General features: G+C 41.5%; 1 protein-coding gene across 1 annotated transcript in view; it reads left to right on the forward strand.

The window, feature by feature from the left end:
* The window catches only part of fat4 (FAT atypical cadherin 4), a 116,067-nt gene extending 91,950 nt beyond the window's left edge, over window positions 1-24,117 (forward strand). Inside the window, exons 14-16 of the mRNA XM_067456378.1 lie at window positions 725-942; window positions 11,103-11,364; window positions 20,590-24,117. Coding sequence (XP_067312479.1) covers window positions 725-942; window positions 11,103-11,364; window positions 20,590-22,472 — 2,363 coding nt within the window. The 3' untranslated portion in view covers window positions 22,473-24,117. The remainder of the gene's footprint in view (window positions 1-724; window positions 943-11,102; window positions 11,365-20,589) is intronic.
* Window positions 24,118-27,315: the final 3,198 nt, after the last annotated feature.

Consider the following 27,315-nt stretch of genomic DNA (forward strand, 5'->3'; position numbering starts at 1 on the left):
TCTTTAAAGTATTTTCTCCACTTTAGTAACACTTAAATAAACCAAAACTTATTTATTCATATCTATATTCTGAAGATTTGCTGTGAGGGATTTGTTCATATATCATTCACACTTATTTAGACAACATTTTATTCCTAAAAACATGGTGAAAATGTGTTTTTCCCCCAGCTGTTGACAGTATTTTCTGATTTTTTTGCCTCTTATTTCGCGCGGCATTTAAACGCATTAACCTGCTTTCTGTCGGCTTATTGAAGAGCGCATGTGTGATAGGAGACAAAAACACAAACTTACAGCAGATTTAAACACATCCAGACAGAGCGAGCGTTTTGGCTGAAATAAGGACATATATCACAAACTCAGACTCTTTAAGACCCAGAACATTATAAAGATGTGTCCTCATCTCACGCAGCAGAAGAGGTTCAGTCGAAACGCTGCAGAACTGATGAGGGATAATATGAGCTGTAAATCTCCAGCTCACGCTTTATTAACATCACAACTGGCGTAACATTAGGAAAACTCAGAGTCAGATACGGACATTATTATTTTTGACGTCACTGATATAACCCGGTTTATTAATAAAGTCATGTAAACACGGTTTACTTGCGTTGTCAGTTTACTGGTTTGCATGTGAACGGGGAAAACTGGTTATTTCAATAAGCTGATATTTGTGAGTTATCAGTTTACTGGTGTGCATGTAAACGCGCTCATTGTGTGCTTCTCTCAGACATCTCAGCAGATACGGCTCTTTCTCTGGACGGTTCTGGACGTTTGGACTACAGCTTGAGTCAGAGCCGCAAGAGGGACGTGTTGCTGGCGCGAGCGCTGCGGGATCCGGGCCGACCCGTGCAGGAATACAGCAGTCTGGAGCTGAAGTTTCGCACGCGCAGCGGATCTGGGACACTTCTGCACGCACAGGAGAGCTACAACTACACCAGCCTCAGGGTAAAGGCGGATTTATACTTCTGCGTTTGACCTACGCCGTGTCCTCTACGCCACAAGTTATGTGTTGGTTTTTATTTATACTTCTGCGTTTGACCTACGCCGTGTCCTCTACGCCGCAAGTTACGCGTTGGTTTTTATTTATACTTCTGCGTTTGACCTACGCCGTGTCCTCTACGCCGCAAGTTACGCGTTGGTTTTTATTTATACTTCTGCGTTTGACCTACGCCGTGTCCTCTACGCCGCAAGTTACGCATTGGTTTTTATTTATACTTCTGCGTTTGACCTACGCCGTGTCCTCTACGCCGCAAGTTACGCGTTGGTTTTTATTTATACTTCTGCGTTTGACCTACGCCGTGTCCTCTACGCCGCAAGTTACGTGTTGGTTTTTATTTATACTTCTGCGTTTGACCTACGCCGTGTCCTCTACGCCGCAAGTTACGCGTTGGTTTTTATTTATACTTCTGCGTTTGACCTACGCCGTATCCTCTACGCCGCAAGTTACGCATTGGTTTTTATTTATACTTCTGCGTTTGACCTACGCCGTGTCCTCTACGCCGCAAGTTACGTGTTGGTTTTTATTTATACTTCTGCGTTTGACCTACGCCGTGTCCTCTACGCCGCAAGTTATGTGTTGGTTTTCATTTATACTTCTGCGTTTGACCTACGCCGTGTCCTCTACGCCGCAAGTTACGCGTTGGTTTTTATTTATACTTCTGCGTTTGACCTACGCCGTGTCCTCTACGCCGCAAGTTACGCATTGGTTTTTATTTATACTTCTGCGTTTGACCTACGCCGTGTCCTCTACGCCACAAGTTACGTGTTGGTTTTTATTTATACTTCTGCGTTTGACCTACGCCGTGTCCTCTACGCCACAAGTTACGTGTTGGTTTTTATTTATACTTCTGCGTTTGACCTACGCCGTGTCCTCTACGCCACAAGTTACGTGTTGGTTTTTATTTATACTTCTGCGTTTGACCTACGCCGTGTCCTCTACGCCACAAGTTACGTGTTGGTTTTTATTTATACTTCTGCGTTTGACCTACGCCGTGTCCTCTACGCCACAAGTTACGTGTTGGTTTTTATTTATACTTCTGCGTTTGACCTACGCCGTATCCTCTACGCCGCAAGTTACGCGTTGGTTTTTATTTATACTTCTGCGTTTGACCTACGCCGTGTCCTCTACGCCGCAAGTTACGCGTTGGTTTTTATTTATACTTCTGCGTTTGACCTACGCCGTATCCTCTACGCCACAAGTTACGCATTGGTTTTTATTTATACTTCTGCGTTTGACCTACGCCGTATCCTCTACGCCGCAAGTTACGCGTTGGTTTTTATTTATACTTCTGCGTTTGACCTACGCCGTGTCCTCTACGCCGCAAGTTACGCATTGGTTTTTATTTATACTTCTGCGTTTGACCTACGCCGTGTCCTCTACGCCGCAAGTTACGTGTTGGTTTTTATTTATACTTCTGCGTTTGACCTACGCCGTGTCCTCTACGCCGCAAGTTACGCGTTGGTTTTTATTTATACTTCTGCGTTTGACCTACGCCGTGTCCTCTACGCCGCAAGTTACGCATTGGTTTTTATTTATACTTCTGCGTTTGACCTACGCCGTGTCCTCTACGCCGCAAGTTACGTGTTGGTTTTTATTTATACTTCTGCGTTTGACCTACGCCGTATCCTCTACGCCGCAAGTTACGCGTTGGTTTTTATTTATACTTCTGCGTTTGACCTACGCCGTGTCCTCTACGCCGCAAGTTACGTGTTGGTTTTTATTTATACTTCTGCGTTTGACCTACGCCGTGTCCTCTACGCCACAAGTTATGTGTTGGTTTTCATTTATACTTCTGCGTTTGACCTACAGCGTATCCTCTACGCCACAAGTTACGTGTTGGTTTTTATTTATACTTCTGCGTTTGACCTACGCCGTGTCCTCTACGCCGCAAGTTACGCATTGGTTTTTATTTATACTTCTGCGTTTGACCTACGCCGTGTCCTCTACGCCACAAGTTACGCATTGGTTTTTATTTATACTTCTGCGTTCGACCTACGCCGCGTCCTCTACGCCGCAAGTTATGTGTTGGTTTTTATTTATACTTCTGCGTTTGACCTACGCCGTGTCCTCTACGCCGCAAGTTATGTGTTGGTTTTTATTTATACTTCTGCGTTTGACCTACGCCGTGTCCTCTACGCCGCAAGTTACGTGTTGGTTTTTATTTATACTTCTGCGTTTGACCTACAGCGTATCCTCTACGCCGCAAGTTACGCATTGGTTTTTATTTATACTTCTGCGTTTGACCTACGCCGTGTCCTCTACGCCGCAAGTTACGTGTTGGTTTTTATTTATACTTCTGCGTTTGACCTACGCCGTGTCCTCTACGCCGCAAGTTACGTGTTGGTTTTTATTTATACTTCTGCGTTTGACCTACGCCGTGTCCTCTACGCTGCAAGTTACGTGTTGGTTTTTATTTATACTTCTGCGTTTGACCTATGCCGTGTCCTCTACGCCGCAAGTTACGTGTTGGTTTTCATTTATACTTCTGCGTTTGACCTACGCCGTGTCCTCTACGCCACAAGTTATGTGTTGGTTTTTATTTATACTTCTGCGTTTGACCTACGCCGTGTCCTCTACGCCGCAAGTTATGTGTTGGTTTTTATTTATACTTCTGCGTTTGACCTACGCCGTGTCCTCTACGCCGCAAGTTACGCATTGGTTTTTATTTATACTTCTGCGTTTGACCTACGCCGTATCCTCTACGCCGCAAGTTACGTGTTGGTTTTTATTTATACTTCTGCGTTTGACCTACGCCGTGTCCTCTACGCCGCAAGTTACGCATTGGTTTTTATTTATACTTCTGCGTTTGACCTACGCCGTGTCCTCTACGCCGCAAGTTACGTGTTGGTTTTCATTTATACTTCTGCGTTTGACCTACGCCGTGTCCTCTACGCCACAAGTTATGTGTTGGTTTTCATTTATACTTCTGCGTTTGACCTACGCCATGTCCTCTACGCCGCAAGTTACGCATTGGTTTTTATTTATACTTCTGCGTTTGACCTACGCCGTGTCCTCTACGCCGCAAGTTACGTGTTGGTTTTTATTTATACTTCTGCGTTTGACCTACGCCGTGTCCTCTACGCCGCAAGTTACGTGTTGGTTTTTATTTATACTTCTGCGTTTGACCTACGCCGTGTCCTCTACGCCGCAAGTTACGCATTGGTTTTTATTTATACTTCTGCGTTTGACCTACGCCGTGTCCTCTACGCCGCAAGTTACGCATTGGTTTTTATTTATACTTCTGCGTTTGACCTACGCCGTGTCCTCTACGCCACAAGTTACGCATTGGTTTTTATTTATACTTCTGCGTTTGACCTACGCCGTGTCCTCTACGCCGCAAGTTACGTGTTGGTTTTTATTTATACTTCTGCGTTTGACCTACGCCGTGTCCTCTACGCCGCAAGTTACGCATTGGTTTTTATTTATACTTCTGCGTTTGACCTACGCCGTGTCCTCTACGCCGCAAGTTACGTGTTGGTTTTTATTTATACTTCTGCGTTTGACCTACGCCGTGTCCTCCAAGCCACAAGTTATGTGTTGGTTTTCATTTATACTTCTGCGTTTGACCTACGCCGTGTCCTCTACGCCGCAAGTTACGCATTGGTTTTTATTTATACTTCTGCGTTTGACCTACGCCGTGTCCTCTACGCCGCAAGTTATGCGTTGGTTTTTATTTATACTTCTGCGTTTGACCTACGCCGTGTCCTCTACGCCGCAAGTTACGTGTTGGTTTTTATTTATACTTCTGCGTTTGACCTACGCCGTGTCCTCTACGCCGCAAGTTACGCATTGGTTTTTATTTATACTTCTGCGTTTGACCTACGCCGTGTCCTCTACGCCGCAAGTTACGTGTTGGTTTTTATTTATACTTCTGCGTTTGACCTACGCCGTGTCCTCTACGCCACAAGTTATGTGTTGGTTTTCATTTATACTTCTGCGTTTGACCTACGCCGTGTCCTCTACGCCGCAAGTTACGTGTTGGTTTTTATTTATACTTCTGCGTTTGACCTACGCCATGTCCTCTACGCCGCAAGTTATGTGTTGGTTTTTATTTATACTTCTGCGTTTGACCTACGCCGTGTCCTCTACGCCGCAAGTTACGCGTTGGTTTTCATTTATACTTCTGCGTTTGACCTACGCCGTATCCTCTACGCCACAAGTTATGTGTTGGTTTTTATTTATACTTCTGCGTTTGACCTACGCCGTGTCCTCTACGCCGCAAGTTATGTGTTGGTTTTTATTTATACTTCTGCGTTTGACCTACGCCGTGTCCTCTACGCCGCAAGTTACGCGTTGGTTTTCATTTATACTTCTGCGTTTGACCTACGCCGTATCCTCTACGCCACAAGTTATGTGTTGGTTTTTATTTATACTTCTGCGTTTGACCTACGCCGTGTCCTCTACACCGCAATTTACGTGTTGGTTTTTATTTATACTTCTGCGTTTGACCTACGCCGTATCCTCTACGCCGCAAGTTACGTGTTGGTTTTTATTTATACTTCTGCGTTTGACCTACGCCGTGTCCTCTACACCGCAATTTACGTGTTGGTTTTTATTTATACTTCTGCGTTTGACCTACGCCGTGTCCTCTACGCCACAAGTTACGTGTTGGTTTTTATTTATACTTCTGCGTTTGACCTACGCCGTGTCCTCTACGCCACAAGTTACGCATTGGTTTTTATTTATACTTCTGCGTTTGACCTACGCCGTGTCCTCTACGCCACAAGTTACGTGTTGGTTTTTATTTATACTTCTGCGTTTGACCTACGCCGTATCCTCTACGCCGCAAGTTACGTGTTGGTTTTTATTTATACTTCTGCGTTTGACCTACGCCGTGTCCTCTACGCCGCAATTTACGTGTTGGTTTTTATTTATACTTCTGCGTTTGACCTACGCCGTGTCCTCTACGCCACAAGTTACGTGTTGGTTTTTATTTATACTTCTGCGTTTGACCTACGCCGTGTCCTCTACGCCACAAGTTACGCATTGGTTTTTATTTATACTTCTGCGTTTGACCTACGCCGTGTCCTCTACGCCACAAGTTACGTGTTGGTTTTTATTTATACTTCTGCGTTTGACCTACGCCGTGTCCTCTACGCCGCAAGTTACGTGTTGGTTTTTATTTATACTTCTGCGTTTGACCTACGCCGTGTCCTCTACACCGCAAGTTACGTGTTGGTTTTTATTTATACTTCTGCGTTTGACCTACGCCGTATCCTCTACGCCACAAGTTACGTGTTGGTTTTTATTTATACTTCTGCGTTTGACCTACGCCGTGTCCTCTACGCCGCAAGTTACGTGTTGGTTTTTATTTATACTTCTGCGTTTGACCTACGCCGTGTCCTCTACGCCGCAAGTTACGCGTTGGTTTTTATTTATACTTCTGCGTTTGACCTACGCCGTGTCCTCTACGCCGCAAGTTACGTGTTGGTTTTTATTTATACTTCTGCGTTTGACCTACACCGTATCCTCTACGCCGCAAGTTACGTGTTGGTTTTTATTTATACTTCTGCGTTTGACCTACGCCGTGTCCTCTACGCCGCAAGTTATGTGTTGGTTTTTATTTATACTTCTGCGTTTGACCTACGCCGTGTCCTCTACGCCACAAGTTACGTGTTGGTTTTTATTTATACTTCTGCGTTTGACCTACACCGTATCCTCTACGCCGCAAGTTACGTGTTGGTTTTTATTTATACTTCTGCGTTTGACCTACACCGTATCCTCTACGCCGCAAGTTACGTGTTGGTTTTCATTTGTACTTCTGAGTTGTTGTCTACGTCAATGTGCAATTACACATGCAGACTGCTAGTGTCCACAGTCGTGTTGATGGCAACCCCCAGTCTCAAGGCAAAAGCTGAAGAAGAAGTGACTTGTTTACACTGTCATTGCATGCGTTTGAGACGCACCCGAAATATCAGCAGTGATGGCAGCAGATAGCGGCTTTTCTTGCACCTTGAGTTGTTGTATGTAATACAAATTGAGCATCTCTAGTTGATTAGTAGAGTAACATAAGAGGCGATCTGGCACTGAACGCGTCTGTGATATCATGCAGTGCTCGTGGCCGCTGTTTTCTGGAGGCTCGTGCACTGACTAAACAGTTTAATAAACAGTTTAATAAGAAGATACTTTATAAAGATAGTACATTACACGTATACGGACAGCAGCCATCTTGGAAAACAGTCTCGACGAGTCGATCCACGAACGCTGTGCTAAGTGAGCTGGTAGATAGGAATTAAGTTTGTGAAATCTAATTACATGGAAATTAAAATATATGGTTGACTAACTACAAGGGAAGAAGGCGTCCCATATGAGACTCACAGTCACAGTTCATCACTTAGCACAGCGTTCGTAGCTCGACTCGTCGAGACTGTTCTCCAAGATGGCTGCCGTCTGTAAATCCGTAATGTTCTGTCTTTATAAAGTGTCTTCTTATTAAACTGTTTGTACTCTTATAAAGTTCTCAATGCTTCGGTTTGCATGTAGGGACCCTCATTATGCTGCCGTGTTAGTGTGAGGCTATTTTTAGCCTTGTTATTGGTATTAACTAGCGGTTTAATTTCACTTATTATATGCCCCGTACACTCACGTTATAAGCTAATCTGTTTTTAGAGATAAAACTCGTTACATTCGATTTTCCTTAAAAAGCATCCGAGAGAACGATCTACTCATAACCATGTGTTAATTACCTCTAGGGTCATTTTTCACCGGAGGTTTCCTTTAAGAGTGTGTGGCTGAACCCGCTCGCCTTCGTCTTTTACTGCAGCTGTCCAACATGACGTCTTGTGCGAATAGTGAGGCCGCTGAGAGCTACTATTCAAAAGCACACAAACACAAGGACACAAACACACTCGCCGTATATCACCGCACAGTGTCGCACACTTCAGATCTGGCAAGACGGATGCTCCATTTCCAGATTTCTAGGGCTCTAAATCAGCTTGCCTCTCCGCTGCAGTTCTTCTCTGTCCCTTCCTTTTTCGAGCGAGATTATTTTTCCATTTCAGCAATGAATCCATCGGATTATCACATGACACGGCGGAAACATCTGCTACTAAACCGAGATGAAAAAGAGCTGCCGAATTTTTACCAGCTTTGAGTATCAGTTGAATTAAGGTATCATAGATGCACTGCAGAGACTTATTTTAGTATTAATTATATACTGGTATAGTATTTATTAATGTTTTATATGTTTAGACTTCATTTATAGTAAGTTTTGTTTGAGTGCTTTATTTTGTTTTTAAAACCTCAGCTGGAACTTATTTCATTCATTATATTCTGTTGTTTTTAAATTTTTATTTCGGCTTGAACGTATTTCAGTTATGTTATTAAGTTTACTTTAATTTCTAATAATTTCATTATGTGCTTCTGTCATTTTTTGTTGTTATTTGTTTTTAAATATTTCTATTAATCTTTAATGTATTTTTTAGTTTTAGTAATTTCAGAACTTTTGGTTATTTGCCAAGGCAACATTAATTATTTTCATTTAAAGCGGTGGTAAAACACATTCTTCCGAAGGCTGTTTGTGAATGTTTTTGTGGACTGCATTGTCCATGCTTCATTTTTTTTTAAAAATGTCATTATTTTGCATATATTTTACCTTTATTCTACACTGCTCTGTCTCTCCTTATATAAACGGTCTGATGGTTTCTGGGTTCTATGAAGCCGGTCCCTCAAAAATACACAATGGGCTCTGATTGGTCAGCTGGCCCATCTGTGTTCTGATTCGCTAACTGCCTAGTGCACGTGTTTCGGAAACCCTCTACCTTTACCTGCCGTAAAGACTGCGGATCTATAGTGATCGCTACTGAATGCCACCTTTTGTATTTTTAGAACGATTATAGCCAAAACCAAAACTAAACATTGACTTTATTATAGTAGCCAAATCAAACACAGAACCATGTTTAGCATGCCTGTGGATAAAAAAATACATGAAAAATAATCTAATCTAATAATATTTCCACTAATTCCAAGTTCGCTGATGAGATTTAAAAACAGTTTGTAACGTTTGTGTTTGTCGGATAACGTTAAGTATGAATGAGCATTTAACAAATGGGTTTGCAGAGCCAAACACGGTGTCATTTGTTTACTTCTTTGCTACAACGTACAATTAAAGGGTCATGAAACCCCCCCGCTGCAGCGGTGTTTTTTCACACCTTCGATTTGAAAAAGCTTGTTAAAAGAGGAGTGGTCGACTGTGAAAAGGTGGGATGGTATTGTGTGGAAAGAGGGAAAGTTTGCATAAATAGGGGAGTGTCAGTAGGTGCATTAAGATTAGAGATACCAACAGCAGCAGTTACAGCGGTTCTGAGACATGTTCTTGGTTCACGTTGGCATAGTTTACCACAGAGAGATTAAATCAGGGATGAGTACAGCGAATGAGAGAGCTATGAGTGGCGTGCAGCAGAGATCGCAAATCATTCAGCTCTTCAAACCAGCATAATTCAGTGAGAAATGAAAATAAATGTTATTCTGCATGACGAAATATTTTGCAAACGTGATAAAACTATATTTGTCCAAATATTCACGCTGTTTGGCAAGATGAACAACGCGCCGACGTGATAAGAGAACGTGAACCACCCGACATGCGATGTGACAGAGATGTGTAATTCTAGATCGGGGTAAAAGCGAAGGGGTTTGAGGCTGACCGCGCATCTGAAGCAGAGCGACGCGCGCTGGGTTGCCGTGACGATCCGCGCTGTCTATCACTCGGCAGCTAAATCTATATTTGTCCAAATATGCAGCACACTGTTTCACTAAGAGCCCGAACACATGCGGTTTAGTGCATGGCTGTGACCACAAATAAAACGGAGAGGACGTGGCTTTTGTTCATTAGCCTACAGATTGGTTATTTTGCACTCCTGACATAGATAGTCAACGCTTGGAGGTTCGGCGTGCGATTCCTCAGGTGAATTTTACTTTACCGAGCCTTTGTAGCAAAGGCTTCCACAGACGGCGCCGGTTACAGCTCGCTCGGCGCCCTTTACGTTATTTCGTATCAGCACAACGCCTAGCTTTCCTCCGTGACTTTTCCGCACGCTGCTTCCAAAACTTCCCCACCCTATCTCTACAATAATGATGGAAGACGAGCCTGACAGAAGGGACTGTCTCATGCATATTAACTAAATTATCTTGTATGCATACTACAGCGCAGGGATTGGACTGAATGAGCTTTATGTCATGAATATATATCGAGAATCGCTCGGAGCGGTCGACGTCAGCATGTGCCCAGCAGCCCATACTTGGGCCGAAAAGGCCGTGCCGACGTCAGCATTTGTGACGTTGCTCCGACTAAGCTTTTCAAACCGGAAGACAGAAATCGCTCTGAAAAATGCAAAAATAACTATTTTCACATATGAATACCATTAATGAGTACCCTTAGTGTTTTCAATGATGTAAAGCCTATACATATCTGTTTACATCTCCAAAAAAGTGTTTTGGGGTTTCATGACCCTTTAACAATACGAACTATTACAGGAAAACACATCGACGAAAAATAAATCACACTCACAGGCCGTGGCCCGTTTTTTAAAGTGGGAACTGCTCCATCTTTCAGGACAAGCCGTTGTGCGAATCCTGCATTGAACTCGTGACGATTGTGGAAGCTTTCCTCCGTAAAATGTGCAGCACAGAATGCGAGATTTGGGTAAAAATGATGAGGGACCAAGTTAAATATAATAAATTAACCATTGATCTCTAACTCCCCCATCCCTAGGAAGGCTGAACAAAGTGGTCCTGCAATCCGGAAGAAAATATCAGCATTTCGTCTGCATTGTGCAACACTCCAGCCTACTAACTATACCACAAAAACTCTTCTATAAAGCAATAAAAAATGGACTCGCCCCCTTATTTAATATTCTCGGAGAATGAGTTTATGTAAATATTGGGGCTGGTAATGTCACCAACCCTGGAGGAAAAGCCTGTAGTCCCTACCGGCCGTTGGCTGTAGTTTTTCTTTAAAAGCAAATACCGGTACCTCCCTTGACTCTAATCTCTCTCCTCTCTCTCTCTCTCTCTCTCTCTCTCTCTCTCTCTCTCTCTCTCTCTCTCTCTCTCTCTCTCTCTCTCTCTCTCTCTCTCTCTCTCTCTCTCTCTCTCTCTCTCTCTCTAGTTGAAGAATGGATTCCTGCAGTACGTGTCTGACGCCGGTGTGGCAGGGAAGGTCGAGAGGATTGTGGGAGATGTAGTTTTGTCTGATAGTCAGTGGCACACACTTCTGCTTCAGAGAAACGGATCATCCACCGTTCTGCGGATCGACGGGTCCAGCTCGAAGGTCATTCTGCACAATACGCAGGACTTCGGCGGGATCGACGTGCACACGCTGTCCCTCGGGGGCGTCCCGGCCCGACCCACGCAGCAGAAAACCAGCCCAGGTCAGCTCTTATATTCCTGTATACTGATGCATTAAAGGGTTAGTTCACCCTAAAATGAAATTGATGTCATTAATGACCCGCCTCATGTCGTTCCACACCCGTAAGTCCTCCGTTCATCTTAACACACAGTTTAAGATATTTTATATTTAGTATATATTTTTTATATTTTTATATTCCGAAAATATAAGCATATGCAAGTGTATGCACACTATACTGTCCATGTCCAGAAAGGGAATAAAAACATCATCACAGTAGTCCATATGAGACATCAGTGGGTTAATTAGAGTCTCTTGAAGCATCCAAAATACATTTGGGTCCAAAAATGTCACGAAATTTCAGCAGTTTGACTCGCGATCCGAATCATGATTCATAACCGTTTGAATCTTTATTTGAGGATTGAACACAAACGCGGAAGAGAAGACAATGCTGAATAAAGTCGTAGTTTTTGTGATTTTTGGACCCACATGTATTTTGGATGCTTCAAGAGGTCTTACGGGTGTGGAACGACATTAGGGTGAGGAGTTAATGACAGACATTTCATTTTTGGGTGAACTAACCCTTTAAGTTTCAGTATGTAATAAACATCGTTGAAAAAGAGTGAGAATGCTGAGCATTTTTTTTAAAGATAACTTAACACAGATTTGCAAAATGTTAGTATATTTAATCATTTATGAATGTATAATCATGATTTGTAAATGATTAGTTTATCATTATCTAATAACTTGTAAATAATTTATAACTGAATCTACAAAACATACAAAAAAGTGACAATTTAGTAACATTTAGTAAATGCATTGTCATGTTTTGAAAATCATTAGTTCATCATTAACTAATCAATTGTAAATAACCTATAACTGAATCTACTAAATATAAGTAAAATAATTAACAAATCACTCATTAATCATTAATGAATGCATAGTCATGTTTCATAAATCATTAGTTAATTATTTACTAATCACTTGTAAATGACTTGTAATGGAATTTACAAAACATTTATAAAATGTGAGCATATCACTTGATAATCATTTATGAATATTTTGTAAATGATTAGTTCATCATTAACTAACCACTTATAAATGACTTACAACTGAACGTTATAATAAAGTGTTGCCAGACAGTTTTCTAAATGTGGTAGGGTTAGGGACAGGTGTAAGGAGGGCTTTTAATGGTCCTTTAAGGCGGCAATACATTTATTAATTTAAATAAAAACAATAATTTACAGTGTTATTATTGCATCATGTTAATGTACAATAATACTGAGGTGTAATAGTATATATCTGTTAAAAATAAATGATAAATTACATGTAATTACTATTTATATGGAAAATAACTGCTACTTTTATATGGTGTAAATAGAATATATCACTATTTTCGCTTAGTGCAAATAGACGCTGCCTTTATTAAAATGTGCTGTTTTAAGTTCTCTCAGGAAACTAAATTAGTTAGCAAGCAATTTTGAGTCAACCATCAATCCATTTATCAATCCAATATTATTTCAACCTGTTATGAAAATAGCATTATGTTATTAAAACACAAACCAACCAATAATCCCGTTCATATCTGTACTTTAAGCAGCTTTCAATTAATTTTAATCTGCAGAAATGACAATTACACAATTCCATGGTAATTATGAAGCAAATTTAGTAGGCAGAGGATGCGTCATAGTTTGGCGCAGTCCTTCAGATTTTCTGCCTGAATCAAAAACTGGGAGTGTTTTTCCTCTACGAGTGAAAGTGACAGGAGAAAGTTCAGAGAAAGTGTGTGTGCTTGTGCGCTAACTAGGTTAGACAGCGGACTGCCAACAGGAAAGAATGTCTGAACTTTCCTCCGCTGGACCTGCACAGTGCACAACTACTGTCCATTAAAAACACACAACGCTTCGCCTGCAATATGACTGGAATCTTTATTAGCGCTCCAGACAGGCTGAGTAAGATGAGTTCAGTGAGGTCCAAAATCCCTGTAAAATCCAACAGGGATTCTAACTTTACTTAATGTCTTAACTTAATTTTAGAAAAAAACAAACAAACCCAAGATTAATTAATTGGTTTAAGTGCCATTTTGTCAAGCAAAAAAACAACAACTCACCATTATGGTGATCAGTGTTGCCTCGTTCATATTTTTATAACACTCTTCCTATTGATGCAGCGATGCAACAAGAAATCGCAGTTATTTAAAATAAGTGATAAATAGGTTGATTTTAAAAGTTGACCTAACTTCCGACTGAACAATTAAGTATACACTGTAAAAAAAATGTTGTTGGTTTTTTTTGGTTTAACTTAAAAAAGTAAGTAACCTGGTTGCCTTAAAATTTGTAGTTTATTGAAATTAAAAATTTGAGTTTAACACAATGAAGGAAATTTGTTTAGTAAATAGAAACTCATAATATTATTATATCTGAACCACATAAAAATTTTGATAAATCAAGAAAATAGCACTATTTGGCATGTTTCACTGCGTCATCAGAAATAAAACACACACAATTACCCAATATGCTAAAAAATATATTTTAATAATATTTAAATAAAGGTTGTCGAATCTCAAAAAAAAAAAAAAACTGGATTACTCAAAATATTAATTTCAATGAACTCAAAATTTTAAGGCAACCAGGTAACTTTTTTTCTAAATCATTTTTTACAGTGTAGTCATGTTTTAAAATTAATTTAAATGTAAAATGTATGCAATATTCATGTCATAAACAGCTTGTGAAACTTTTTATTGGGTTGATATAATCCATCTGTATTTGTAATAATATACTGCTTGAGTCACACACAGAGATCAACATTCAACATGCAAAACACAACAACGGTAGCTACACTTAGTCAAGAGTAAATCTAAAGTAAATTATTAAGGACTCTCTACAGTTACTTTTTAGTTGCTAGAACTCTTGTGTGGGTGAACTAGACTACCTAAGCATTTGTTAGCACAAAATACTATTCCTATTTCACTTTACTTGGCACTTTACTTTTTAAGGCAATCGTTTTGCATGCCTTTTTTTAATTTATTTTTTTAGTAAGTCTAACTAATTAGATGTTACAGAAAGGGGAAAAATCCTCGAAGTCTCCCTGGAGAAAAAGTGTCTATAATTTCTGAAGATATCACCATGTCTCAAACTGTGCTCAAATTTTTCCTAGGTTAAGAGGCTCACACAACCATTCAAATCAATGATACGTGCAGCAATACAGCAAACACATAATACATTATTAAAACATATTAAGACATCTCATATAACTAAGAATATAAACAGCAGATGTGCATGATTCTGCAACCCACACACAATCACTTAACCTTGTTTAAAATGATTACTGCATTGGGCATAAAGGAGCTCCTATAAGCCTTCTTCCTCACCCAAAGGAGTTCCTATAAGCCTTCTTCCTCACCCAAAGGAGCTCCTATAAGCCTTCTTCCTCACCCAAAGGAGCTCCTATAAGCCTTCTTCCTCGCCAAAGGAGCTCCTATAAGCCTTCTTCCTCGCCAAAGGAGCTCCTATAAGCCTTCTTCCTCGCCAAAGGAGCTCCTATAAGCCTTCTTCCTCGCCAAAGGAGCTCCTATAAGCCTTCTTCCTCGCCAAAGGAGCTCCTATAAGCCTTCTTCCTCGCCAAAGGAGCTCCTATAAGCCTTCTTCCTCGCCAAAGGAGCTCCTATAAGCCTTCTTCCTCGCCAAAGGAGCTCCTATAAGCCTTCTTCCTCACCAAAGGAGCTCCTATAAGCCTTCTTCCTCACCCAAAGGAGCTCCTATAAGCCTTCTTCCTCGCCAAAGGAGCTCCTATAAGCCTTCTTCCTCGCCAAAGGAGCTCCTATAAGCCTTCTTCCTCACCCAAAGGAGCTCCTATAAGCCTTCTTCCTCGCCAAAGGAGCTCCTATAAGCCTTCTTCCTCGCCAAAGGAGCTCCTATAAGCCTTCTTCCTCGCCAAAGGAGCTCCTATAAGCCTTCTTCCTCGCCAAAGGAGCTCCTATAAGCCTTCTTCCTCACCCAAAGGAGTTCCTATAAGCCTTCTTCCTCGCCAAAGGAGCTCCTATAAGCCTTCTTCCTCGCCAAAGGAGCTCCTATAAGCCTTCTTCCTCACCCAAAGGAGCTCCTATAAGCCTTCTTCCTCGCCAAAGGAGCTCCTATAAGCCTTCTTCCTCACCCAAAGGAGCTCCTATAAGCCTTCTTCCTCGCCAAAGGAGCTCCTATAAGCCTTCTTCCTCGCCAAAGGAGCTCCTATAAGCCTTCTTCCTCGCCAAAGGAGCTCCTATAAGCCTTCTTCCTCGCCAAAAGAGCTCCTATAAGCCTTCTTCCTCGCCAAAGGAGCTCCTATAAGCCTTCTTCCTCACCCAAAGGAGCTCCTATAAGCCTTCTTCCTCGCCAAAGGAGCTCCTATAAGCCTTCTTCCTCACCCAAAGGAGCTCCTATAAGCCTTCTTCCTCATCAAAGGAGCTCCTATAAGCCTTCTTCCTCACCAAAGGAGCTCCTATAAGCCTTCTTCCTCGCCAAAGGAGCTCCTATAAGCCTTCTTCCTCGCCAAAGGAGCTCCTATAAGCCTTCTTCCTCGCCAAAGGAGCTCCTATAAGCCTTCTTCCTCACCCAAAGGAGCTCCTATAAGCCTTCTTCCTTGCCAAAGGAGCTCCTATAAGCCTTCTTCCTCACCAAAGGAGCTCCTATAAGCCTTCTTCCTGGCCAAAGGAGCTCCTATAAGCCTTCTTCCTCATCAAAGGAGCTCCTATAAGCCTTCTTCCTCGCCAAAGGAGCTCCTATAAGCCTTCTTCCTCGCCAAAGGAGCTCCTATAAGCCTTCTTCCTCACCAAAGGAGCTCCTATAAGCCTTCTTCCTCGCCAAAGGAGCTCCTATAAGCCTTCTTCCTTGCCAAAGGAGTTCCTATAAGCCTTCTTCCTCGCCAAAGGAGCTCCTATAAGCCTTCTTCCTCGCCAAAGGAGCTCCTATAAGCCTTCTTCCTCGCCAAAGGAGCTCCTATAAGCCTTCTTCCTCGCCAAAGGAGCTCCTATAAGCCTTCTTCCTCGCCAAAGGAGCTCCTATAAGCCTTCTTCCTCGCCAAAAGAGCTCCTATAAGCCTTCTTCCTCGCCAAAGGAGCTCCTATAAGCCTTCTTCCTCACCCAAAGGAGCTCCTATAAGCCTTCTTCCTCGCCAAAGGAGCTCCTATAAGCCTTCTTCCTGGCCAAAGGAGCTCCTATAAGCCTTCTTCCTCATCAAAGGAGCTCCTATAAGCCTTCTTCCTCACCAAAGGAGCTCCTATAAGCCTTCTTCCTCGCCAAAGGAGCTCCTATAAGCCTTCTTCCTTGCCAAAGGAGTTCCTATAAGCCTTCTTCCTCGCCAAAGGAGCTCCTATAAGCCTTCTTCCTCGCCAAAGGAGCTCCTATAAGCCTTCTTCCTCACCAAAGGAGTTCCTATAAGCCTTCTTCCTCGCCAAAGGAGCTCCTATAAGCCTTCTTCCTCGCCAAAGGAGCTCCTATAAGCCTTCTTCCTCACCAAAGGAGCTCCTATAAGCCTTCTTCCTCGCCAAAGGAGCTCCTATAAGCCTTCTTCCTCACCCAAAGGAGCTCCTATAAGCCTTCTTCCTCGCCAAAGGAGCTCCTATAAGCCTTCTTCCTCGCCAAAGGAGCTCCTATAAGCCTTCTTACTCGCCAGAGGAGCTCCTATAAGCCTTCTTCCTCGCCAAAGGAGCTCCTATAAGCCTTCTTCCTCGCCAAAGGAGCTCCTATAAGCCTTCTTCCTCACCAAAGGAGCTCCTATAAGCCTTCTTCCTTGCCAAAGGAGCTCCTATAAGCCTTCTTCCTGGCCAAAGGAGCTCCTATAAGCCTTCTTCCTCATCAAAGGAGCTCCTATATGCCTTCTTCCTCACCAAAGGAGCTCCTATAAGCCTTCTTCCTCGCCAAAGGAGCTCCTATAAGCCTTCTTCCTTGCCAAAGGAGTTCCTATAAGCCTTCTTCCTCGCCAAAGGAGCTCCTATAAGCCTTCTTCCTCGCCAAAGGAGCTCCTATAAGCCTTCTTCCTCACCAAAGGAGTTCCTATAAGCCTTCTTCCTCGCCAAAGGAGCTCCTATAAGCCTTCTTCCTCGCCAAAGGAGCTCCTATAAGCCTTCTTCCTCACCAAAGGAGCTCCTATAAGCCTTCTTCCTCACCAAAGGAGTTCCTATAAGCCTTCTTCCTCACCAAAGGAGTTCCTATAAGCCTTCTTCCTCGCCAAAGGAGCTCCTATAAGCCTTCTTCCTCACCAAAGGAGTTCCTATAAGCCTTCTTCCTCGCCAAAGGAGCTCCTATAAGCCTTCTTCCTCACCAAAGGAGCTCCTATAAGCCTTCTTCCTCACCAAAGGAGCTCCTATAAGCCTTCTTCCTCACCAAAGGAGTTCCTATAAGCCTTCTTCCTCGCCAAAGGAGCTCCTATAAGCCTTCTTCCTCACCAAAGGAGCTCCTATAAGCCTTCTTCCTCGACAAAGGAGTTCCTATAAGCCTTCTTCCTCGCCAAAGGAGCTCCTATAAGCCTTCTTCCTCACCAAAGGAGCTCCTATTAGCCTTCTTCCTGGCCAAAGGAGCTCCTATAAGCCTTCTTCCTCACCAAAGGAGCTCCTATAAGCCTTCTTCCTCACCAAAGGAGCTCCTATAAGCCTTCTTCCTGGCCAAAGGAGCTCCTATAAGCCTTCTTCCTCACCAAAGGAGCTCCTATAAGCCTTCTTCCTGGCCAAAGGAGCTCCTAAAAGCCTTCTTTCTCACCCAAAGGAGCTCCTATAAGCCTTCTTCCTCGCCAAAGGAGCTCCTATAAGCCTTCTTCCTCGCCAAAGGAGCTCCTATAAGCCTTCTTCCTCACCCAAAGGAGCTCCTATAAGCCTTCTTCCTGGCCAAAGGAGCTCCTATAAGCCTCCTTCCTCACCAAAGGAGCTCCTATAAGCCTCCTTCCTCACCAAAGGAGCTCCTATAAGCCTTCTTCCTCACCAAAGGAGCTCCTATAAGCCTCCTTCCTCACCAAAGGAGCTCCTATAAGCCTTTTTTCTTGGTGTCCTTTTTTTCGTCATTAGGCGCTAAGAGCGTGAGATTATCCTCCCTGTGTGAACAAGCCTTTAGGAGAAATAATTTCTAAAAAGATAGCGTTTCATTGAAACACATCTGAGGAACCTCCAAGCAAAAATATTACCAGCTATTGTTCTTATATGGTCAAATTGAGCTGTTGGGTTGCGACCCACTTTTTACTGGAATGAATCAAAATATCAAATAAAATTATCCAGGCTTTCTTAAGGTAAACATGTTTTTATGCACGTAAGGTCATGCCATTCCTGGATTTAAGGGCTGAAAGAGAGAACGAGAGAGAGAATAAAGAATAGAATTGGGCCAATATGCTTTTCCCCTTTAATAAACAGAACCAAATGTTCTCAGTTTGAATGGGGCATAAATTCAATAAACATCGATTTACATTGTTGACTGCTCGTTGTTAGGCAACATGATAGTGCAGGTCTGAATCAGTGACATCAAGATTTTTCCCAGATGGTGTGGTCTTAAAAGGTTGCATTTTTGGCTTGTAGGATACTTGTTGAAGAGAAGAGTCTGTTTCTCTTCCTCCTGATGTAAAAACGACATTTGTTGATGTGTTTCCCAGGGGGGGAATTTTTTCTACATTGGCTGAGGCTACAGCAATCAGAAACCCAAACAAAATGTCTCCCTGTGTAGCGTTAAACCAAGCAATGTCCATTTCTTCAAGTCAATTTCATTTCTTTGTGAGGTTGGGGAAGCTGTAGTCTATCATGTAGCAAAACAATTGACTTGCAGCATACAATCTGCTGCAGTTTGCAGTTTATTTTGTCCAAAAAATCTGCCCTTTTAGACAATTCTTCAACATTTAGAGATCATGTGGTAGTCATTTTTAGCAGGTACATCTAAAATAGTACTCTAACCATTTCCAGTCTAACCACACTGTAAAAAAATATTTAAAAAATAAGTTACCTGGTTGCCTTAAAATTTTGAGTTAATTGAAATAAAAAAAATGAGTTAATACAATGAATATTTTTGAGAATCGACAACCTTTATTCAAATATTATTAAAAGATTTTGTAAGATTATTGGGTGTGTTTTATTTGGGAAGACAGTGAAACATGCGAAATTGTGCTATTTTCATGATTTATAACATTTTTTATGTGGTTCAGATACAATACAATTTTGAGTTTCTATTAATTAAACTAATTTTCTTCATCATATCAACTCAAATTTTTAAGCAACTAGACTATATTTTCACTCAGTGAGAAAAGCATATTTTCTTACCAATATATATTTAACACTAAGTGCAAACAACTGTAGATTCCATTTACGAAGCGAAATTAGTGATATATTCTATTTACACCATATAAAAGTGGCAGTTATTTGCCATATAAATAGTAATTACATTTATTTATTTTGATTTATATATACTATTTGCACCTCAGTATTGTTGTACATTAACAGGATGCGATAATAACAGTGTAAAATATTATTTTTATTTAAATTATTAAATGTAATGCCGCCTTAAAGGACCATTAAAAGCCCTCCTAACACCTATCCAATAAATGCTTTTATTATTATTAAACATTTTGTGGTACTTTATTTCCACATTTAGAACATTTTCTTAATTTTATTGAAAGTAAATGCCTTTCTGAAGTGATTTGTGATTAGAAAAGAGAGAAGAGCAAGCTTTAAAAAAAGGCGGATTTGAACCCGTGATTTTGCGACAAAGCAGTGATCTATTCGCAATGCATACGCTTTACTGAATGCGCCAATGAGGACGTTGAACTATGGGCGTTTTAAAAAGAAATCTTGTTTGCCATAGCCAGGGATTGTTAGACGGAACTAGTGCAAATAGCACTTGCCAGCAAGGCACGATATTTGCACTTAGTGTGAATAGACACCAGGTTACCTACTTTTTTAAGTTAAACCAACAATATTTTGGTAACACTTTAATTAACTATTAACTAGTGTCTTATGATCATGCATATTACTATGATATTGTCTGTTTATGAGCACTTATAAAGCTCATATTAATGCCTTATTCTGCATGAGCTTATTCTACATCCCTTAATCCGACCCAATACCTAAACTTAAACGCTACAAAAACTACCTTACTAACTATTAATAAGCAGTAAATTAGGAGTTTATTGAGGCAAAAGTCGGAGTTAATAGTGAATAGGTGTTCCCCATGCTAAAGTGTTACCAATATTATTTTTTTTACAGTGCATTTGATTTGAGGTAATGTTGCTATCTCTGTTTTTCTAGGTTTTGATGGGTGTTTTGCCTATGTGAAATATAACGGAGAGATGCTCCCCTTCAGTGGCGAACACGGGACCGTTTCGATTTCCAAGACAGATCCCTCTGTGAAGATCGGATGCCGTGGCCCTAATCTATGCGAGAGCAGTCCATGCTGGGATGGGTTGATGTGTGTGAACCAATGGTACACCTACCAGTGTGTCCCGCCGGGCGACTGCACCTCGAACCCCTGCCAGAACGGGGGCAGCTGCGCACCTGGAGCTCGTGGAGGCTTCACCTGTACCTGTGAGGAGTCCCATACAGGTAGAGTTTGCGAAAGCCTGGTGGCCTGTCTGGGAATCCGGTGTCCACAGGGTACGGATTGCAAGCTGGGAGCAAATGGAGAGTCCGTCTGCAGTCCGAGCTCCACCACCGAAGCGATGGATTTGCCAATCTGGGCGGTTCCTGCGATCGTAGGCAGCTGCGCGACTGTCCTTGCCCTGGTGGTTCTGAGTCTCATACTGTGCAACCACTGCAAAGGCCGCAAGAAAACCAAAGTGCCAAAAGATGAGAAGAAAACAAAGAAGAAAAAGAAAAAGAAAGGCAGTGAGAATGTGGCGTTCGATGATCCGGATAACATCCCGCCCTACGGAGACGACATGACTGTCCGGAAGCAGCCGGAGGGAAACCCCAAACCTGATATTATTGAGCGGGAAAACCCCTACCTGATTTACGATGAAACCGACATTCCGCACAACAGCGAAACCATTCCCAGTGCTCCCTGCGCTCCGTGTTCTGGGCCGGAGGCCGACATGGAGCACTATGATATTGACAACGCAAGCAGCATTGCTCCATCAGATGCTGACATTATCCAACACTACAAACACTTCCGTAGCCACACTCCCAAGTTTTCAATTCAGCGGCACAGTCCGTTGGGATTTGCCCGGCAATCCCCTCTTCCACTGGGAGCCACAAGCTACACCTACCAGCCGACCTACACCCAAGGGCTTCGCTCCACCCCTCTTAGCCATTCAGGTTGCCCAACTCCCAATCCTCTATCCCGCCATAGCCCGGCTCCTTTCACCAAGCCAGCTTCGTTTTACCGCAACACTCCAACCCGAGAACTCAATTTAGCGAGGCGCGAAGGAAGCCCCCTTGATATGCATGGCGAAGTTTGCCAGCCTGGTATGTTCAATTACGCCACCAGATTAGGTAGGCGCAGCAAGAGTCCTCAAACAATGGCAGGTCACGGATCTAGACCCGGAAGTCGCCTGAAGCAGCCCATCGAGCAAATCCCGTTGGAAAGTGGCCCACCTGTTGGGTTATCCATCGAGGAAGTGGAACGCCTAAATACGCCTCGACCCAGAAATCCCAGCATATGCAGCGCAGATCACGGGCGCTCTTCATCCGAGGAAGATTGCCGGCGTCCGCTTTCTCGCATCCGAAATCCTGCGGATGGCATCCCGGCTCCCGAATCCTCTTCCGAAAGCGACTCCCATGATTCCTTCACCTGCTCGGAGATGGAGTACGACCGTGAGAAATCAGTCTCCTATGGTTCTCGCATGCCCAAGCTTTCCCAAGTCAACGAATCGGACGCTGATGATGAGGATCACGGAGGGAGGCTAAGACAAAGGCGGTACTCCAGCCGGCGTGCCGAAGGTGGGCCGGCCATTGGGCACAACACCCTATCGGAGTATCAGCACCACACTTTGCCCCACAAACTAGGCCAAGGGTCCAATAACTTCAACTGGGACAACCTACTGAACTGGGGTCCGGGGTTTACCCACTATGTGGACGTTTTTAAAGACTTAGCACTGCTACCTGAGAACTCTGCTGCTAAAGACATCGAAATGAAGAGCGGCGATGGCTCCATCACGATTCTGAATGAGGGCGAAGCCGAGCAATACGTATGAGACGCACTGAGCCCTAATCTAGGACTGGAGTCAGGAGCTGCGATGCAACTCATCTTTCGGATATTTGATTAAGACGAACTTAAATGCAGCAAGGCAGAGCACTGATTCGAACGCCCCACACTAGGGGTTGCACAGACTAGTCGTCTCATTCTGCCATTAACTCATGTCTGTTGAATAATTGTGTATCATGCAAAGGTGCATCCCAGGTTATTTGCATGCCATTATCTTTGTACAGTATTGGCCAATTGTTTTTGTAGCTTAGTCAGAGGAAAATTAAGTGAGCCCACTGGTGCTGTGTACAACGGAGATTGTCTTCACTGCAAAATATGCTTTTCTTACTCAGTATTTTTATCTTGTTTCTAGTCTAAACATCTAAAAATTCTTAAAACAAGAAGTATTTACTTAGTTTTTGCTTAAAATATGCTAAATGATCTGCCAATGAGGTAAGCAAAATAATCTTAATTCAAAAAGAAAACAAGATTATTTTGCTTAACCCATTGGCAGATGCTTATTTTAAGCTAAAACTCGGTGAGTTATTTTTCACCGAACAAGACGACAACTTTTGCTTGTCTAGTAAATGTTTCTTAATGTAAGAATTTTTAGATATTCAGACTTAAAACAAGACATCAATACCAAGTAAGAAAAGCATTTTTTGCAGTGTAAACGTCGCATTTACATATTGTGAGTCATTTATGTTTTGGTGAACTGTGACTAGTTTACGAATAGTTGTGCAACCCCTACTACAAAACGCACACAGCCTGGAGGAAGCAGGGAGAGGTGCGGCACGACCACAAACACACACATGAAGTGAATCAGTTCTGGTTTGTCTGACTGAGATCAGAATGCTAAAATAAAGTTGATCATAATGAGGGGTCGTTGTGACCCTCCGGCGCTGCAACCCTCATGACTCTGGGCTCCGTCCAATTGGCTGATTTTCCTGTGTGTTAGTGCCTCGACCTCTAGGAAGCAGATCCATGAGCTCGGTGTGAAGAGCAGGGCCAAATTTGGCTCCGGTTCTTCGTGGCCTGGCCAAAAGAGAAAGAAAAGCTCTGGAGCCGTCTGCCAAGAACGGGTGTTTCTCATCCTGAATAACTGGCTGCCGTCTAAAACAACAAAACCTCCAGATATGAGATTAATCAGGCCTCTGCCTTCTGGATATTTGAGGATTTATATTTGGGAGCACGGACACTATGACTTTCTCTGCTTGTTTGTATTGGTGTTTTGCAGGTTTCATACAAACACGCTTGACCCGTCTAACGCAATGCCCATCTGCTACGAGACTATGAACTTGTGTACATTTTGTATTAATAAGGAAGCTCTTTGGAAGTCAATGTTCTCTGTTGATATGTGTTTTCGCTGTTGTTTTATTTTTCTCTATGTTTAAAAAAAAAAAAAAATTACTGTTTCTACTTTTTTTACTGTTTATTAACTTAAAGGTTCATCAGTGTTTTTATGGATATTTTTCATATGCTGGAAATGAGGTTCTTACTTTCAGCGGAAGATTGAACTTCTTATTTTTTACATTTGTTACTTATGTAACATCAGTATTTTCCACTATTTTGATAAAACTATAACATAATGTCTGATTTATACGTGTAAAAGCCAATAACAGAATAAAAAAATATTTATTTAAAAAAGTCATAAACAGCTCCTTTTGTGGACAGAAATGAATTAGTGATGGGAAGTTCGGTTCTTTTCCGCGAACCGGTTCTTTCGGACAGTTCGTTTGAATGATCCGGTTAAAAAAACCGGATCACCGGTTCTTTTACGTCTTTACGTAATGACGTCATTTCTATCATCCCGGCGAATGAATATACATTCAAACACATCCATATAAAGTATTTGTAATCAAAACGTAGTATAGTAATAATTATAATTGACATCATCATCATCTTGGAAACATTTTTCATTTATGTTTAGCAACAGCACTAAATACAGTTCACCAAATCGAACTGAATCGATTGTTACAACATCTACTTCAAGATATTAGTTTTATTTCTAGAGAGACTGTCACTGTCACTGTCGTGCACACACTGATGTTTTACACGGATTAAATAAACTTACATTGACATAATACTTACACAAATCCTCAGTGTTCACCCGGGCTCATGTATTATCAGCATCAGCTGTCCCAGTCCGAGAGAAACAGTTCGGTTACGACGCTATCACGCATGCTCAGTATCTCCGCTCACCGGTTCTCAGAATCGAACATGTCCGAAAGATCGAACGTGTCCGATAGAAACGGTTCTCGATTCTGTACTGGTGATCCGTTGCAACCGGTCGATCTGACTCGAGAACCGCTGTATCAGTGTGTGTGTGTGTGTGTGTGTGTGTGTGTGTGCTGAGCACAGGGTGCTGAGCTGCGAACTGCTGCAAGCTGAATAGTCTATATCAAACCTACTGTTTTGATTACATCTATTTTAAAATCTTTATCGACTTAGAAATTAAATAAGATAAAAGCTGTTCCTGAAAATATCATGCATTATTGATAAAACAAATAAATGTTTAATTTGACCGTTTTACAATCTATTGTTTCCAAAACTTTAAAATAATACAGTGACAGCTTTATGATGTTTCCAAACGTGATTAGTTTTAAATACACTTAACCTGCATTTCGTTCCTCTGAACAAATAACACGCATGCGCAGCTCATCGGCTCATCGGTTCTCAGTATCGAACGTGTCCGATAGAAACGGTTTTGATTCTGTACTGCTGATCCGAGGATCCGACAACCGAACCGGTACGTTCGGTTACACGCGCATGCTCAGTATCAGCTGCTCGTGAGTTCATCAGATCTCTCAGCAAAACATGTCTCACTTCAGCTAACGATTGGAGTTACAGCATCTACTTCAAGATATTCGTTTTATTTCTAGTTTGAGAGACTGTCACTGATGGCAGAAAGTTAATATCTACAGTATTTGTGGGATCAGCCCTGATTTGAGACGCGAACCGTTTAGAACGATTCAGTTCGATTTGGTGAACTGGTTCGACCGGTTCACTATAAAGATCCGGTTAAAAAGAACGATTCGTTCGCGAACCGGACATCACTAAAATGAATCTATATGAATTGAATAAAACATTTGAGGGTTTGGACAAAAAACACAGCGTGACTTTCAACTTTCCAATGACAGATACTCATTACTATAAGTCCTAATATTTCACGTTTGAGTTTTAGTAGTTTCATATTGTAGTAATATTCAATTAAAAATGTCAACTGCACAATTCACTGTAAATTGTTCAATGAATCTCTCACATTGCAGCTTCACTGAGGCTGTTACTGAAGAACGGACACTAAATTATACACTGTAAAAAATAAAAAATAATAATTTCCTAGTAATTTTTTGCCAGTACATTTATCCAATCATTTTACGTACATTTCCGTTAACCCTTAAAACACGAATTAATGCAATGTGTAATTCAAAATACAAGTAAAACACCTGTAAAAACCAATATAGAAAATTCCTTCTTATTTTTACAGTACATTGTGCCCTATTTTTACAGACTCTTTTTTTACATTGTAGAAAGAAAGTTCAAATGTGCTTCTCCCATACGAAGACGTAACTCATTATAACTACCATAGGATGATGCATTATTGGAGAAACTAATCAACTAGTCATAACTGTTTCCCGACAGCGTAATAACATGGTCAATATGAACCACATTGGTTTAATACAGGACTGCCGTTAATCTCGTCAGTCATAACTTCTGCTGATTAATCTATTGAAGATCTCAGAGACGAACATGGCACATAATGACAACTGCACTGTTTTTGTTCCGTCATTTCGCTTAATTTCATGTTTGATTCATCGCAGGCTCCTCATACATGACCCTAGAGCACAAAAACCAGTCATAAATCTCATGGATATATTTGTGGCAATAGCCAAATGTATGGGTCAAATTTATCCATTTTTCTTTAATGCCAAAAATCATTAGGATATTAGGATAAGATCATGTTCCAGGAAGATATTTTGTAAACGTCCTACCGTAAATATATATATATATAAAAAAATATTAGTTAGACTTAATTTGGACTTTAAAGGCGATTTTCCTCAATATTTAGACTTTTTTGCACCCTCAGAATCCAGATTTTCCATTAGTTTTATCTCGACTAAATATTGTCCTTTCCTATCAAACCCTACATCAATAGAAAGCTTATTTATTCAGCTTATTATCAGATTTTTTTTAAATCAAATTTACCCTTAAGAGCCTAATGGTTTTGTGGTCCATGGTCACATATACCATGGCAATTATTGTTGACATGCTAAAATATATACTGAGAATGTACTGAATGTTAGCTTGCCAGTGTTGAGAAGGGTCTGGAAATGTAATAGGTTACAGATAACCAGTTACCATATTTAAAATATAACTATTATTAACCTTACAGACACTGATTACTGTCAGACTTTCAAAATCCTTCACTTGAATTAAGATTATATTAATTTAATTTTCAAGCACAGCCACCACAAAATCCTACTTTAGCCCCTTGTTTTACTCTGAGATCGTTCTGTGGTTAAATAGACATTTAAAATCATAACAAGAAATAGTATAATAGCTATGATACTGTTTTTGAAATAAAATCTTTGCATAGCATATCCTAGTTTTTACAGAACATATTCAGATGTAACCCCATTTCGTTAACATTTTACAGTAACTGTAATTTAATTACACATTTTTTTCTCAGTAACTGTAACGGCTTACAGTTACATTTATTTTATAATTAAACACCATTACTCCCTAACACTGTAGTTTTCTTATAGAGTGGAGCATTGGCTTCGGAAAGGTTATTTCCATTCATTTTTATAGTCTTAATTAAAGAGTGTTAGACCATAAACCAAGCCAATCAA

The sequence above is a fragment of the Pseudorasbora parva genome, chromosome 11 (assembly GCF_024679245.1).
Source record: "Pseudorasbora parva isolate DD20220531a chromosome 11, ASM2467924v1, whole genome shotgun sequence".
NCBI classification, from domain to species: Eukaryota; Metazoa; Chordata; class Actinopteri; order Cypriniformes; family Gobionidae; genus Pseudorasbora; species Pseudorasbora parva.